General features: G+C 39.9%; 1 protein-coding gene across 1 annotated transcript in view; it reads right to left on the bottom strand.

Moving 5' to 3' along the window:
• podn (podocan) overlaps positions 1–16,686 on the bottom strand; it is a 55,620-nt gene extending 38,934 nt beyond the window's left edge. The window contains exons 1-3 of the mRNA XM_028444012.1: positions 16,486–16,686; positions 6,721–6,991; positions 6,562–6,655 (exon numbers count right to left, since the gene is read on the bottom strand). Of these exons, the coding sequence (XP_028299813.1) occupies positions 6,562–6,655; positions 6,721–6,975 (349 nt within the window). The 5' untranslated portion in view covers positions 6,976–6,991; positions 16,486–16,686. The remainder of the gene's footprint in view (positions 1–6,561; positions 6,656–6,720; positions 6,992–16,485) is intronic.
• Between the last annotated feature and the right edge of the window lie 221 nt (positions 16,687–16,907).

Genomic DNA, 16,907 nt, shown 5'->3' with positions numbered 1-16,907 from the left:
TGTGTCACTATGTGTCACTATGTGTCACTATGTGTCGCTATGTGTCGCTATGTGTCACTATGTGTCACTATGTGTCGCTATGTGTCACTATGTGTCACTATGTGTCGCTATGTGTCGCTATGTGTCACTATGTGTCGCTATGTGTCGCTATGTGTCGCTATGTGTCGCTATGTGTCACTATGTGTCGCTATGTGTCACTATGTGTCGCTATGTGTCACTATGTGTCGCTATGTGTCGCTATGTGTCGCTATGTGTCACTATGTGTCACTATGTGTCACTATGTGTCGCTATGTGTCACTATGTGTCACTATGTGTCGCTATGTGTCACTATGTGTCGCTATGTGTCACTATGTGTCGCTATGTGTCGCTATGTGTCGCTATGTGTCACTATGTGTCACTATGTGTCGCTATGTGTCACTATGTGTCGCTATGTGTCGCTATGTATGTGTCACTATGTGTCACTATGTGTCGCTATGTGTCACTATGTGTCACTATGTGTCACTATGTGTCACTATGTGTCACTATGTGTCGCTATGTGTCACTATGTGTCGCTATGTGTCGCTATGTATGTGTCACTATGTGTCGCTATGTGTCGCTATGTGTCGCTATGTGTCGCTATGTGTCGCTATGTGTCACTATGTGTCACTATGTGTCACTATGTGTCACTATGTGTCGCTATGTGTCGCTATGTGTCGCTATGTGTCGCTATGTGTCGCTATGTGTCGCTATGTGTCACTATGTGTCACTATGTGTCACTAAGCTATTTTGTAAGCATTGTAAACTTTGAATCTGACAGATTACCAATGTCCTGTGGGGTTCCTCAGGGATCTGTTCTTGGACCTCTTCTGTTTAGCCTTTATATGCTTCCTTTAGGACACATTTTACACAACTGTAAGGTTGATTATCAGAGCTACGCAGATGACACACAACTATATCTATCACTGAACCCAGATGACTATGGTCCCATTGAGGTGTTGTGTGACTGCTTAGAAAAAGTAAACTGCTGGATGAGTGAAAACTTCCTTCAACTAAACCATGACAAGATGGAGGTGATTGTCTTTGGTAACAATGAAAAGAGGACTGCTGTCAGCAAGTATCTGAGTCTGGATCTTTAAAAGCTAAAGACCAAGTCAAAAACCTTGGTGTTCTGATTGACTCAGATCTGACATTCAGCATCAGATCAAATCTATCACAAAAACATCTTCTACCACCTAAAGAACATCTCCAGAGTGAAAGGTTTAATGACTCAGAAAGATCAGGAGAAACTGGTCCATGCTTTTATCTCCAGCAGACTGGACTATTGTAATGGTCTTCTGACAGGAATCCCCCAAAAGAGCATCAAACAGCTACAGCTGGTTCAGAACGCTGCAGCTCGGGTCTGAACCAGAACAAAGAGGTCAGAGCACATTACTCCAGTTTTAAAGTCTTTACACTGGCTCCCAGTCAGCCTCAGAGGAGACTGTAAAGTTCTGCTGCTGGTTATAAATGTGTGAATGGGTTTGGTCCAGAATACATCAGTGAGATGTTAGTCAGGTATGAACCCAGCAGGTCTCTCAGATCTATGGACACAGGTCAGATAGTGGAGCCCAGAGCTCACAGTAACCATGGTGATGCTGTGTTTAGTTGTTATGCTGCAAAGAAGTGGAACAAACTGCAGCAGAGCTGAAGTCAGCATCACATGTGAACATTTTTAAATCAAAGTTAAAGGAACTTTTTTTCTATGATTGAGAGAGATTTATGGTCATGTTGATGATGTCATGATGATTTTACTGATGATTTTAATTGATTTTACTGATGATTTTAATTGTTCTTATTGATTTAAATGTTCTTATTGATTTTAAACAATTGAATGTTTTATCATGTAAAGCACATTGAGTTGCCTTGAGTATGAAATGTGCTATATAAATAAATTTGCCTTGCCTTGCCTATGTGTCGCTATGTGTCACTATGTGTCGCTATGTGTCACTATGTGTCGCTATGTGTCACTATGTGTCGCTATGTGTCGCTATGTGTCACTATGTGTCGCTATGTGTCACTATGTGTCGCTATGTGTCACTATGTGTCGCTATGTGTCGCTATGTGTCACTATGTGTCGCTATGTGTCACTATGTGTCGCTATGTGTCGCTATGTGTCACTATGTGTCGCTATGTGTCGCTATGTGTCACTATGTGTCACTATGTGTCACTATGTGTCACTATGTGTCGCTATGTGTCACTATGTGTCGCTATGTGTCACTATGTGTCGCTATGTGTCACTATGTGTCACTATGTGTCACTATGTGTCACTATGTGTCACTCAACAGTTCAGACAAAAGTAGAGGCTGAAGAAAACAGTCATAACAATAGAAATAGATCACATTTCAAAAAGGTCTATGTTACGTAATAAACACATTCCCTTCAAAATTCAACAGTTCAGTGACAGAGGAGATGTGTATGTATGTGTATACAGTTAAACTACCTTAAATAACCCTTAAAGTGTACCTCGTATGAAAGTCTACAGTTAAACTACCTTAAATAACCCTTAAAGTGTACCTCGTATGAAAGTCTACAGTAAAACTACCTTAAATAACCCTTAAAGTGTACCTTGTATTAAAGTCTACAGTAAAACTACCTTAAATAACCCTTAAAGTGTACCTCGTATGAAAGTCTACAGTTAAACTACCTTAAATAACCCTTAAAGTGTACCTCGTATGAAAGTCTACAGTTAAACTACCTTAAATAACCCTTAAAGTGTACCTCGTATGAAAGTCTACAGTTAAACTACCTTAAATAACCCTTAAAGTGTACCTCGTATGAAAGTCTACAGTTAAACTACCTTAAATAACCCTTAAAGTGTACCTCGTATTAAAGTCTACAGTAAAACTACCTTAAGTAAACCTTAAAGTGTACCTCGTATGAAAGTCTACAGTAAAACTACCTTAAGTAAACCTTAAAGTGTACCTTGTATGAAAGTCTACAGTAAAACTACCTTAAATAAACCTTAAAGTGGACCTCGTATGAAAGTCTACTGTAAAACTACCTCAAATAAACCTTAAAGTGTACCTCGTATTAAAGTCTACAGTAAAACTACCTCAAATAACCCTTAAAGTGTACCTCGTATGTAAGTCTACAGTAAAACTACCTCAAATAAACCTTAAAGTGTACCTCGTATGAAAGTCTACAGTAAAACTACCTCAAATAACCCTTAAAGTGTACCTCGTATGAAAGTCTACAGTAAAACTACCTCAAATAACCCTTAAAGTGTACCTCGTATTAAAGTCTACAGTAAAACTACCTCAAATAAACCTTAAAGTGTACCTCGTATGAAAGTCTACAGTAAAACTACCTTAAATAAACCTTAAAGTGTACCTCGTATGAAAGTCTACAGTAAAACTACCTCAAATAAGCCTTAAAGTGTACCTCGTATGAAAGTCTACAGTAAAACTACCTTAAATAAGCCTTAAAGTGTACCTCGTATGAAAGTCTACAGTAAAACTACCTTAAATAAACTTTAAAGTGTACCTCGTATTAAAGTCTACTGTAAAACTACCTCAAATAACCCTTAAAGTGTACCTCGTATGAAAGTCTACAGTAAAACTACCTCAAATAACCCTTAAAGTGTACCTCGTATGAAAGTCTAAAGTAAAACTACCTCAAATAACCCTTAAAGTGTACCTCGTATGAAAGTCTAAAGTAAAACTACCTCAAATAAACCTTAAAGTGTACCTCGTATGAAAGGCTACAGTAAAACTACCTTAAATAAGCCTTAAAGTGTACCTCGTATGAAAGTCTACAGTAAAACTACCTTAAATAAACTTTAAAGTGTACCTCGTATTAAAGTCTACTGTAAAACTACCTCAAATAACCCTTAAAGTGTACCTCGTATGAAAGTCTACAGTAAAACTACCTCAAATAACCCTTAAAGTGTACCTCGTATGAAAGTCTAAAGTAAAACTACCTCAAATAACCCTTAAAGTGTACCTCGTATGAAAGTCTAAAGTAAAACTACCTCAAATAACCCTTAAAGTGTACCTCGTATGAAAGTCTACAGTAAAACTACCTCAAATAAACCTTAAAGTGTACCTCGTATGAAAGGCTACAGTAAAACTACCTTAAATAAACCTTAAAGTGTACCTCGTATGAAAGGCTACAGTAAAACTACCTTAAATAAACCTTAAAGTGCACCTCGTATGAAAGTCTACAGTAAAACTACCTCAAATAAACCTTAAAGTGCACCTCGTATGAAAGTCTACAGTAAAACTACCTCAAATAACCCTTAAAGTGTACCTCGTATGAAAGTCTACAGTAAAACTACCTTAAATAAACCTTAAAGTGTACCTCGTATGAAAGTCTACAGTAAAACTACCTTAAATAAACTTTAAAGTGTACCTCGTATTAAAGTCTACTGTAAAACTACCTCAAATAACCCTTAAAGTGTACCTCGTATGAAAGTCTAAAGTAAAACTACCTCAAATAACCCTTAAAGTGTACCTCGTATGAAAGTCTAAAGTAAAACTACCTCAAATAAACCTTAAAGTGTACCTCGTATGAAAGTCTACAGTAAAACTACCTTAAATAAACCTTAAAGTGTACCTCGTATGAAAGTCTACAGTAAAACTACCTTAAATAAACCTTAAAGTGTACCTCGTATGAAAGTCTACAGTAAAACTACCTCAAATAAACCTTAAAGTGTACCTCGTATGAAAGTCTACAGTAAAACTACCTCAAATAAACCTTAAAGTGTACCTCGTATGAAAGGCTACAGTAAAACTACCTCAAATAAACCTTAAAGTGTACCTCGTATGAAAGTCTACAGTAAAACTACCTCAAATAAACCTTAAAGTGTACCTCGTATGAAAGTCTACAGTAAAACTACCTCAAATAAACCTTAAAGTGTACCTCGTATGAAAGTCTACAGTAAAACTACCTTAAATAAACCTTAAAGTGTACCTCGTATGAAAGGCTACAGTAAAACTACCTCAAATAAACCTTAAAGTGTACCTCGTATGAAAGTCTACAGTAAAACTACCTTAAATAACCCTTAAAGTGTACCTCGTATGAAAGTCTACAGTAAAACTACCTTAAATAAACCTTAAAGTGTACCTCGTATGTAAGTCTACAGTAAAACTACCTCAAATAACCCTTAAAGTGTACCTCGTATGAAAGTCTACAGTAAAACTACCTCAAATAAACCTTAAAGTGTACCTCGTATGAAAGTCTACAGTAAAACTACCTCAAATAACCCTTAAAGCTCACCTCGTATGAAAGTCTACAGTAAAACTACCTCAAATAACCCTTAAAGTGTACCTCGTATGAAAGTCTACAGTAAAACTACCTCAAATAAACCTTAAAGTGCACCTCGTATGAAAGTCTACAGTAAAACTACCTCAAATAACCCTTAAAGTGCACCTCGTATGAAAGTCTACAGTAAAACTACCTCAAATAACCCTTAAAGTGCACCTCGTATGAAAGTCTACAGTAAAACTACCTCAAATAAACCTTAAAGTGCACCTCGTATGAAAGTCTACAGTAAAACTACCTCAAATAACCCTTAAAGTGCACCTCGTATGAAAGTCTACAGTAAAACTACCTCAAATAACCCTTAAAGTGTACCTCGTATGAAAGTCTACAGTAAAACTACCTCAAATAACCCTTAAAGTGTACCTCGTATGAAAGTCTACTGTAAAACTACCTCAAATAAACCTTAAAGTGCACCTCGTATGAAAGTCTACAGTAAAACTACCTCAAATAACCCTTAAAGTGTACCTCGTATGAAAGTCTACAGTAAAACTACCTCAAATAACCCTTAAAGTGTACCTCGTATGAAAGTCTACAGTAAAACTACCTCAAATAACCCTTAAAGTGTACCTCGTATGAAAGTCTACAGTAAAACTACCTCAAATAACCCTTAAAGTGTACCTCGTATGAAAGTCTACAGTAAAACTACCTTAAATAACCCTTAAAGTGTACCTCGTATGAAAGTCTACAGTAAAACTACCTCAAATAACCCTTAAAGTGTACCTCGTATGAAAGTCTACAGTAAAACTACCTCAAATAACCCTTAAAGTGTACCTCGTATGAAAGTCTACAGTAAAACTACCTCAAATAACCCTTAAAGTGTACCTCGTATGAAAGTCTACAGTAAAACTACCTTAAATAACCCTTAAAGTGTACCTCGTATGAAAGTCTACAGTAAAACTACCTTAAATAACCCTTAAAGTGTACCTCGTATGAAAGTCTACAGTAAAACTACCTCAAATAACCCTTAAAGTGTACCTCGTATGAAAGTCTACAGTAAAACTACCTCAAATAACCCTTAAAGTGTACCTCGTATGAAAGTCTACAGTAAAACTACCTCAAATAACCCTTAAAGTGTACCTCGTATGAAAGTCTACAGTAAAACTACCTTAAATAACCCTTAAAGTGTACCTCGTATGAAAGTCTACAGTAAAACTACCTTAAATAACCCTTAAAGTGTACCTCGTATGAAAGTCTACAGTAAAACTACCTCAAATAACCCTTAAAGTGTACCTCGTATGAAAGTCTACAGTAAAACTACCTTAAATAACCCTTAAAGTGTACCTTGTATGGTGAGCCAGTTGTTCTGCAGATTCAGAGTCTCCAGCTGATGCAGATGTGAAACATGCTCCACTTTTATCTCTTCAATCATGTTGTTCTGGCAGAAATATGCAAAGTTAATATTTACAAAGGTAATTTATTGATGTTGTGTTAGAAACAGACCTGCAGATACAACTGTTTGGTTCTATTGGACAGTTTGAGAGGAAACTGTGTGAGGTCCACTCCAGAACATTCCACTACTCCCTCTGCTACACAGCTGCATTCTGCTGGACACTCAGAATCATCTGACAGTGTTGTGATGGAAACATCTTCCTCCTCCTCCTCTTCCTCTCCCTGTTTGGTTTGGACCTGGCAGCACATCAGCACCAGGAGGAGAGCGCTGAGCGTCTGAAGGAAGGAATGCTTGAGAAAGGCCATGTTTACTGCTCAGCTCCTGTTGCACAAGCACAAACAGCTGTGTTACATTCTTACATATATATATAAATATATTATGACCCAAAAACGCTGTATTTTGCTTTGCGATCACTACAGACAAAACACATTTTTTTTATATTAGAAATATCATAAAAAGCACAATTGGGAATGAGTTATTTTACTGTTACGACTCAATAATGTGATCAGAACATCCCAAGGGTTGAATAAAGTCAAGTGGCGACTTGTTGATGATGTAGTGCATGGTCGGCTACTCCTGTGGTAACCATGGTAACCACGCTATCCTCGGGGAAAATCACAGACAATTTTTACTGAGGTGGTGAATAAACTATACATTATTAGGACCCTATTGTAATGCACCTTGTTTTGATTATTCTTTTCATAAAAAAAGTTATCGCATTTTTGAAACCGAAACATGTGCAAAAACTCATGAAAATTTGAACACATTTTAGAACTGGTGAAAATTTTTATATTTTGAAGGAATTGCACGTGAATGGCAAAATGACTCAATGTGGTAGTGATACAATTACTTTCACGTACAGCTATCACTGTAGAGGTAGATCTGATGACATCATCACTGTAGAGGTAGATCTGATGACATCATCACTGTAGAGGTAGATCTGATGACATCATCACTGTAGAGGTTGATCTGATGACATCACTGTAGAGGTTGGACTCTAATGTAATTTGTAAAGCATTTTTTACCTCCGCCAACATACAGTGATGACGTCATCAGTTAGAACATTAGAACATAGGTCCTACCTGGCTAATCACCGCACTGAACCACCTCATCTGGTTCTTCTCAATGCGGAGGAGCAGTGGCTCTACTCTGACCTCCTCCTGATGACTCAGCTTCTCTAAGGCAGAGCCCAGCCACCCTACGGAGGGAACTCATTTCGGCCGCTTGTACCTACGATCTTGTTGTTTGGGTCGTGACCCAAAGTTCATGATCCTAGGTGAGGGTAGGAACGTAGACCCACCAGTAAATCGAGAGCTTTGCTTTTCGGCTCAGCTCCCTCTTCACCACGACGGATCGGTGCAGACGCCGCACCAATCCGCCTGTCCATCTCTAGCACCACCCTTCTCTCACTCATGAACAAGACCCTGAGGTAGTTGAACTCCTCCACTTGGGGCATGACCTCATCCCCAACCCAGAGAAGGCACTCCACCTTCTTCGGGTTGAGAACCATAGACTCGGATTTGGAGTTGCTGGTTCTTATCACACTGGACTGTGAACCCATCCCGTGAGAGCTTGATGAAGCCAACAGAACCACATCATCTGCAAAAGCAGTGATGCAATCCTGAGGCCCCCAAAGCAGATAATAATAATAATAGTTAGTCTCAGTTGGTTTTATAACTACAGTTTTATGGTTTCATAAATAAACTTCTTTGTCAAAGTGAAGAAACAGTTTGAGACAAATTGATCTTTGTAACATGGCCTTGAAAAAATGATACATAGTGTTAAAAGATGGACAGCAAATTATCCAAATAATCATTCAAACCTGACTTACATTAAAGTGTACATTTATATTACAAAAATGTGTTTAATATGTTACCAATAAACAGAATATGTGCAGCTTTTTATTAGAAAAAACAAGTTAAAAGGACTTTTTAGAACATTTTCTACCTTTGATCATAAACTATGAAGACTATTTTAATCAGGATATGACACTCGTTGGTTGATAATCACTATTACGGTCTGGTGTGGGTGTGGACCCAAATGGAGAAAAAGAAGGAGGCAGGATCGATGCATAGTGTTCTTGGAACCTGTCCATCCTTTTATTATCAAAACTAAACTTAAATCTAAAAAAGACATGAGGAACAGGGAGAAAGACCAGACACGAGGAAGGAGACAATGATCCCACAGTCACACTGTGTCCAAGCTCTCAGCTAAATAGTGAGGGAAGCTTGATTGGGAACGGCTGTTACAGCCGTTCACGCTGACACAAAGGTGGGAGGCGACAACGTCTTAAAGGTGTACAAAGCAAGATTTAATGCCAACGAAACCAGGCTTAAACATAAAGAACGACAACCAAGGCTAACAAATGATCAAAATATACTTAAAGGTACATAATAAATGATGAGGAGAGAGCCAGCAGCCACACCCATGGACGGGATCCTTCAAACTGTCAAAAAGCCAGTGGTGCGGACAGAAATAGTGAAGACCAACAGGCGGGGCCAAAACACAGCCAATCAGCACCTGCAACGAGGAGAAACAAGAAGGAGTGGCTGCCAGAACAAGAAGACTCCCCACAGTACAGGACAGGGCCGTAACACCTCCCCCTTTACAAAAAGAGGCTCACACAGAGCCTTCTAATAAACCAAGCTAGGGCTCTTGGTAGAATTTCAAAATTACAGGCAGCCGATCTAATTTACCTCTGGTAGGCAAGACAATGTGTTCAACACAAACATCATTGTCAGCACATTTCAGCAAAGCCCAAGATGCGACTCGCAGCACCAGCAGGAACCTCAGCTCAGCAGTTGGAGTAGCTTGGGCAGCAGATGTCACTTTAGTCCCATCAGCTGGAACGGATGTCAATGATGCATGGTCCAGCGGGGATCTCGACAGTGCATCTGCAACAACGTTGTCCAATCCCTTGATGTGTCGTATCTCCAGGCTGTAAGACTGGAGAAAAAGGGCCCAGCGCACTAGCCGCTGGCTTGGTGACTGCAGACTGCTGAGAAACGTTAATGGGTTATGGTCAGAAAAGACCACCACAGGACCATTACCAACATAGACCTGGAAATGTTGCAGGCCCCAAATCAATGCCAGTGCCTCCTTTTCAATCACTGAGTAATTAAATTGGTGACGGTTGAACTTCTTAGAAAAGAAACAAACTGGGCGGTTAACCCCTGACTGATCTGCCTGTAACAACACAGCCCCAGCTCCAACCAAACTGGCATCAACCTCCACCTGACACTCCCTGTCCCACTGAGGACCAGCCAGGACCGGAGCATTAGAGATTAATGCCTTTACTCTCTCAAAAGCGCTCTGACAGAGAGGCGACCAAATATACTTGCGGCTAGTTTTCAACAGGTCTGTTAGCGGTGTCACCACTGTGGAAAAATTTGGGCAAAAACAACGATAATAGCCCACCATACCTAAGAAACGCATTAGTTCCTTTTTGGTCCTGGGCTGTGGGAATTGATCAATCGCCTCAACCTTGGCCCGTACAGGCCGAACGCTGCCCTGTCCAACAATGCGCCCCAGATAAACCACAGTGGCCTTAGCAAACTCACATTTAGCCAAATTTATTGTTAAATTAGCTTCTGCTAACCGAGTAAATGTCGCTCTCACACGGGACAAATGTTCCTCCCAGGTATCAGAAAATACAACCAAATCATCAAGGTAAACAGCACAACCCTCCAGACCCCCAACAACCCGATTCATTAGATGCTGAAAGGTTGCTGGCGCGTTCCTCAACCCAAAAGACATCACACTATACGAGAACAACCCGCTTGGTGTAATGAACGCTGCAATCTGTTTAACCTGCTCTGTAAGTGGCACCTGCCAATACCCTGTTAACAGGTCCAGTTTGGTCACATAAGCTCGCACCCCCCACCTGATCCACGCAATCCTCCATTCGAGGAAGTGGAAAAGAATCTGCCTTCGACACTGCATTCACTTTGCAAAAATCTGTGCAGAAACGTGGACTGTTATCAGGCTTTGGCACTAAAATACAAGGCGAAGCCCAACTAGAATCGGAGGGTTCAGCAATTTTATTTTCAACCATATACTTCACCTCAGAGTCTAGCAGCTTACGTTTGTCGGGGTGTACTCTGTAGAACCTCTGCCTGATTGGCAATGAATCACCAACGTCTATGTCGTGCTTAACCAGAGTGGTTCGTGAAGGCGTTTCGCCAAAAAGACACAAAAATTCTTCAATTACATTGACTAACTGGGCACGTTTTAAGGGGTCTAAATATTGCAGAGAAGTATTCAGACATTTCAACGACTCACTATTCTTCAACCGACCAGACACTATAGCTTCATCGGGCTCTGGTGGGTCATCACATTCTCCCCCCACCAGAGCCTGCATAACAGCCCACTGAGGACGAACTTTAACTGGATCCACTACAACATCCAACACAGTGTCTCGGGGAAAAATAAGGCTTTAGCAAGTTAACATGACACAACTGCATTTTCGATCTACGTGCAGGAGTTGATATCAAGTAATTTAGCTCAGACAATTTCTCCACAACAGAATATGGCCCAGAAAACTTTGCCTGAAAAGGCGATGTAACCACTGGCAACAAGGCCAGAACCTGGTCTCCAGGCAAAAATTCTCTATGCACAGCCTTTAGGTCATAGTGCTTCTTCATTTTATGCTGTACACACAACAGCTTCTCCTTCACCAACTTCTGAGCCATATACAATCTGTAGCTAAACCCATTCACAAAATTAATTAAATTACTAGGAGGGTCAACATCAGTCCATCCATCGTGTACTAGTGCCAAAGGGCCACGGACTTTATGACCAAAAACAAGGTCGTTTGGACTAAACCCGGTGCTTTCCTGAACCACCTCACGTGCAGCCAACAGCATCCAAGGCAAGGCCTCCTCCCAATCACCTTGCATCTGAACACAAAGAGAGACATACCCCTGAGTAATGAACGGTAGATAAGATTTTAATTCTGATGTAACCTCATGAACTTCAGAAACCACTGCTGCAGCACACATTGATGGATTGCCAGTAGCCAGCCTGGAACGTGATTTTAGTGCATAGTAGTCCTTCTTCCAATGTCCATGTTTGTGACAGTCGTTACAAACCATGTCCAAATCACGAGAAAAACGCCCACTTCCAAAAACATTCTCAGACGAATGTTTAGCCATTTCACGAGGACCAGGAATTCCACTAGTGACTAGAAGACCAAACATTCCCCAAATGCGTCAAATAATAGTCATCTACAAGTGTAGCAGCCTCAGCCACAGTTTTAGCACCACGCTCATTAACATAATCAGCAATCCGCTCTGACACAGAGTTCTTAAACTGTTCCGGTATCATAAGCTCCCGCAGGTCCTCTATAGTTTCCACTCCAGCCGAGGAACACCAACTGTCAAAGTGTGTCACCAAATCGCACATGAACTCTAGATGTGACCTATCTCCACGTTTCCAACCACGAAAACGTTGTTGATATGCCTCGGGAACCAGTTCATAGGTTTTTAGAACAGCCGCTTTAACCACCGCGTATTCAACACAATCCACAGCGCTCAGAGCCGAAAACGCTTGTTGCACTTTACCAACTAACACACACTGCAGCAGGAGCATACGCGTTATGTTCGACCACCCATGGGTCTCTGCAAGACGCTCAAATAACTAAAAAAATGTCTCAGGCTCCTCTTCATTAAACTTTGGAACAAGCCTTAAATCACTTATTTCATCTGATTTAGCCCCACAAGACCCCGGCACACGTTCACCAAAATCACCCTCCAACTTTCCTTCTTTAATTCGCTCAAGTTTTTGTTTTTCAAGCTCAAACCTCATTTTTTCCTTCTCCAACTCAAACCTGCCCCTTTCCTTTTCTTTTTCTAACTCCAACCTACTCTGTCTCTCCTCAAACTGTGACCTCAGCAACAAAAGCTCTCTTTGCTGCTCAAATGTCAACCCAGCAACACTCGCTGACAACAATGACGAGTCCATACAGGGCGGTGACTCTGGTCCTAAAACCCCTTGGTCAATAACCCAGTTTTTAAATTTCCTTTAACACAGTCAATAGTTTTCCTTAAATCACCTACTTCCACCTTAAAATGCTCTCCGATCAAAGCCAGTTGCTTTTTTGAAAAAACATCCAAGCTACGAGCACAAGGCGCCTCAACAAACTCCTTTACCGTAACAACCGTTACTCCGTAACAACGGCCCACACCTGGGTGGAAACATGAGGGAGCTAATCAATCACCAACCAAGCACACAGACATCACTGGGGGTGGAGCCACAAGTAGGAACACCTGAAACACAGACAAGAGTTAAACTAGACTCAAACCAAATAATCAAAGACACATAATAGCTTAAAAACGACCAAAGGCTAAATAAACAGAACCTAACAATCACGGCCTGGCTGCGTCCGAATAGTCCCTCCTATCTCCTTTCCTATCTCCTTTCCTATCTCCTTTCCTATCCACTGTTCCTTCACCCCTGGTTGGTGTTTAAGTGGTGGCCATGATAAAGAGCATCCGAGTTCTCTTTAAGCTCAGGAAAAGATTCTCAATGCTTCCTTTTTTACCTCATTTAGCCTCAGAAACACTGATACATCTTTTACCAAAAGAGACGAGATAATGCTGACCCACAATTCATTGTGGCGACAACATTTAAAGGGACAGGCACACCCAAATCAGAGATCATATAAGTTACTAATGCAATAATATGAACAACTTTCAATAAATAATGTTAAACCCATATATTATTATATGTAGACATATAATCAGATTATAACTGACATAAAATAGACAATCTGTGGTTCTAGAAAAATGATCAGAGACATTTTTATCCACATGATGTTTTATTTATACATAATTCATATTAGTGAGTGTGATCAACCATTCTCTATGTGACATTCTTTAGTTTACCTTTAGTACCTCGTAGCCATGGTAACCTCTTTTCCTTTGATTTATATTCATACCTGTGATTTATGACATTATATCAGTGGAAAATGTTAGAAATGAGCTTTTAGTTTATTTTAAGAAATGTGTAGTTTTTTCACCACCACAGACGTCACTGACCTTCACCACTGTAAGATTATGATGTCACCTGGTGAAAGTGTGTCTGATTGTCAAAACGAACGTGATGACCTATTCCTATCTCCTCTCCTAACACCTTTCCTCAACCCCGTGACGTCATCCACGGGGTTAAGGAAAAGTGGATAGGAAAGGAGATAAGAGGGACTATTCGGACGCAGCCCCTGTGTCTTTAAATAACTGGTGCATTGTGGGAGGTAGAGGCGTAACAGGAAGTGTAGTTTTTCAGCAGCTGTGTGTAGCCCCTCCCTCAGTGATAAAGGTTGTATGTTAGGAGAGGATTAAATATCACCTTTCTCACCAACTTCCTGCTTCTTGTGAACCTCCCTGCACCCACTCAGAATCACAATTAGCCTAACGAGCTAACAGAGCTGTTAGAAACGAGCCATGGCTGAGTAGTTAGGTGTTAGAAACTGTGATGAAAGCTGCGTGAAAGGACATGTGTTCATTGATTGGATGAGGATCAGCACCTGAACCAACAGGTAAGTTCATCATTTAGCCACAAGGAAATAAAAGGGAACAATGTGGTGGGGGTGTGGTTAGTGCCATGACACGCCCCATAGTATAACCTGTAAACAGAAACGTAATAGTGCTCTGAACAAGTATGTTTACAAGCTGCATTCAACCACTTTCTGAGAAGGAATTCTGCCCATTAGCTTAGCCTGTTAGCTTAGCCCACAGATCCCTCACATACCACCCAATGTGGTGTGAACGTAAACGTTTACAGTGTGTATCTTGTACTGATATTATGGAGCTAACGTCTGGATTACTCTGACTTAATGACCGTTATTTGGCTCAGAGACGCTAAACAAATGTTTCTGTTGTCATAGCAACCATTAGATTTACACTCCACTATTGTTGCCTAGCAACAGATAACTGTTGGGTTCAGGGTTTTTTTTAGCCTTTGGGGTCCTCTTTCAGTTATTCTGTGTCTTTATTTATTCTGTTTAAGTCTGGCCTCCTGTGTTTAACTTGTCTTTGTGTTTCAGGCGTTCCTGCTTGTGGCTCCACCCCCTCAGTGATGCCTGTGTGCTTGGTTTCTGATTGATTAGCTTCCTCATGTTTTCCACCCAACTGTGGCCCGTTCCCAATCAAGCTTCCCTCACTATTTAGCAGAGTGCTTGGACACAGTGTGGCTGTTGGATCATTGTCTTATGTCCTGCAGCGTTTTGTTCCCAGTTTCCCCTGAGCTTCCTTGTGTCTGTTTAGGTTTTTGAGTTTTATTATTAAAAGGACAACTATCAATGCTACACCTGCCTGCTTTCTTCATCTATCTCTGCATTTGGGTCCAAACCCTAACAAGAAACCACCAATGTGTTTCATGTCCTGATTAAAATGGAGACTCTCCATAGTTTATGATCCAAAGGATAAAATTGTTATAAAAAAGTCCGAGTGTGTCTGTGTGTGTGTTTATTTTTTAAGGTGCACATATTTTGTTTATTAGTAATACAAACTTATTTACTCTTTAACAAAAAAACATCTCCACACTTTTTCACCACTACAGTGTTAATCCAAAACATGTTTTTCCTGATGTTCACATGAAGGGATGGGAATTAAAAACATTAATCCAATTCCTGGGAATCGTTCGCTTGTATTTCAGTTCCGTTTATCGGTTTCTCTTACGTCGCAAATACGTAATGATAAACTCCTCCAGGTCCTGTATATTGTGTTTATTCTAGCACCAAGTGAAGCTCCTCCCACCATATAGTTGTTTGCTGTTCACCGTGGAGAATCCACCCTCTCCACCCACAGCTGTGCTGTGTTTGTAGCGTCTGTTGCTACGCTAATCACTTCCGGGTTCTTTACACTCACGCTAATGTTGCTTCTTGCACAAACTTTTCTTCAGAAAACAACAAACTTCAGCAAAAACACACACTTCGTCTCCAGTTTATGACCTCATAACAAGTAATCAGACACTGGAGACGGACTGGTTCTGATCATTGTCTTTAGTTTGATCTTTCACACATTATTATCCAGTGAAAACAATCTATACCTGGTGGATTAAAAAAGAGCTGAAATTCCTACAGGAAATTAAAGAGACAAAGATAATACAATAAAGAGTTAAAGCAAACAAATCCATTTGTATAATTTAATTCCCTAACCCAATGAGAATCCATAAGAGAATTGGTAAGGAATCGAATCGATGAGCAGTATCAATGGAATCGGAATCGCTAAATTCTTATTAATTTCCATCCCTGTTCACATTAAATTCTGATCTGATTTCAATGTATCAACACAAACACAGTTGTTAAGCAGTACTGGTAAATGTCTGTGAACTAGCATTTTTCTTATTATTGAATAAAATCACGTGTTTATTGATAATCAATGTTTTCAGACTTTGTCTTTTTACTGAGTGCACAAACAGAATGTCTGACAAAAAAATAGCAAATGACATAAGCAGCAAAAATTTCAGGCAGTTGCAATAAATGTCTTAATGGATTTAAAAGAACAATCAACAAGTTTTCTCTAAAATACAGCTATGAATCATTTTGATGATCCAAATATGGTTTTAAAGATCATTGTGTAGATTTGTATCATCAACACAGACACTAACTGAGGTCCATCTATTGATCCTATACATACTGTACACAAGGCACAGCAGAGATGCATCACATAATAAAACACAACCACAGTCACTAATTCAGTCAATGTGTTAAGGTGAAGTTAAATTCCAGTGTGTACTCGAGGTAAACAGTGGAAACCACAACGAACTAAAAACATCCCACTCCAAATTTTAAAGTCCTAATGTTTGACGTAACTAACCTGAGGCGTTCCTCCGTTTTTAATGTGATACAAGTTGAACTTCACCAGCAAAGTCTCAGAGATCCATTAAACAGATGAAGAGTCGATAAAAGCTCCTCGACTTTAGCCACGAAAGCTGAGACACACACAAGTTTAAACACAAACACACGGTTTCCACAGCAGGAGAGTCACTGAGTGAGAGACGAGTGGGAGAGGGTTAGGTTAGAGAGAGAGAAAAGAAGGAAATAAAATAAGGAAGAGAAAGAGGAGATGAAAGGAGGAAGAGGATATATACACTATGTACAGTATAAATATATATATACAGTATATACAGTATAAATATATATATACACTATGTACAGTATATATATATATATATACAGTATATAATCTCTTTCTAACACTATATACACTGCTCACCTCCCTCACACATGAACTTGAGT

Source organism: Gouania willdenowi, chromosome 4 (genome assembly GCF_900634775.1).
Source record: "Gouania willdenowi chromosome 4, fGouWil2.1, whole genome shotgun sequence".
Lineage (NCBI taxonomy): Eukaryota > Metazoa > Chordata > Actinopteri > Blenniiformes > Gobiesocidae > Gouania > Gouania willdenowi.
The sequence above is the reverse complement of the archived record's forward strand: the minus strand, read 5'-3'. Positions and strand labels throughout refer to the sequence as shown.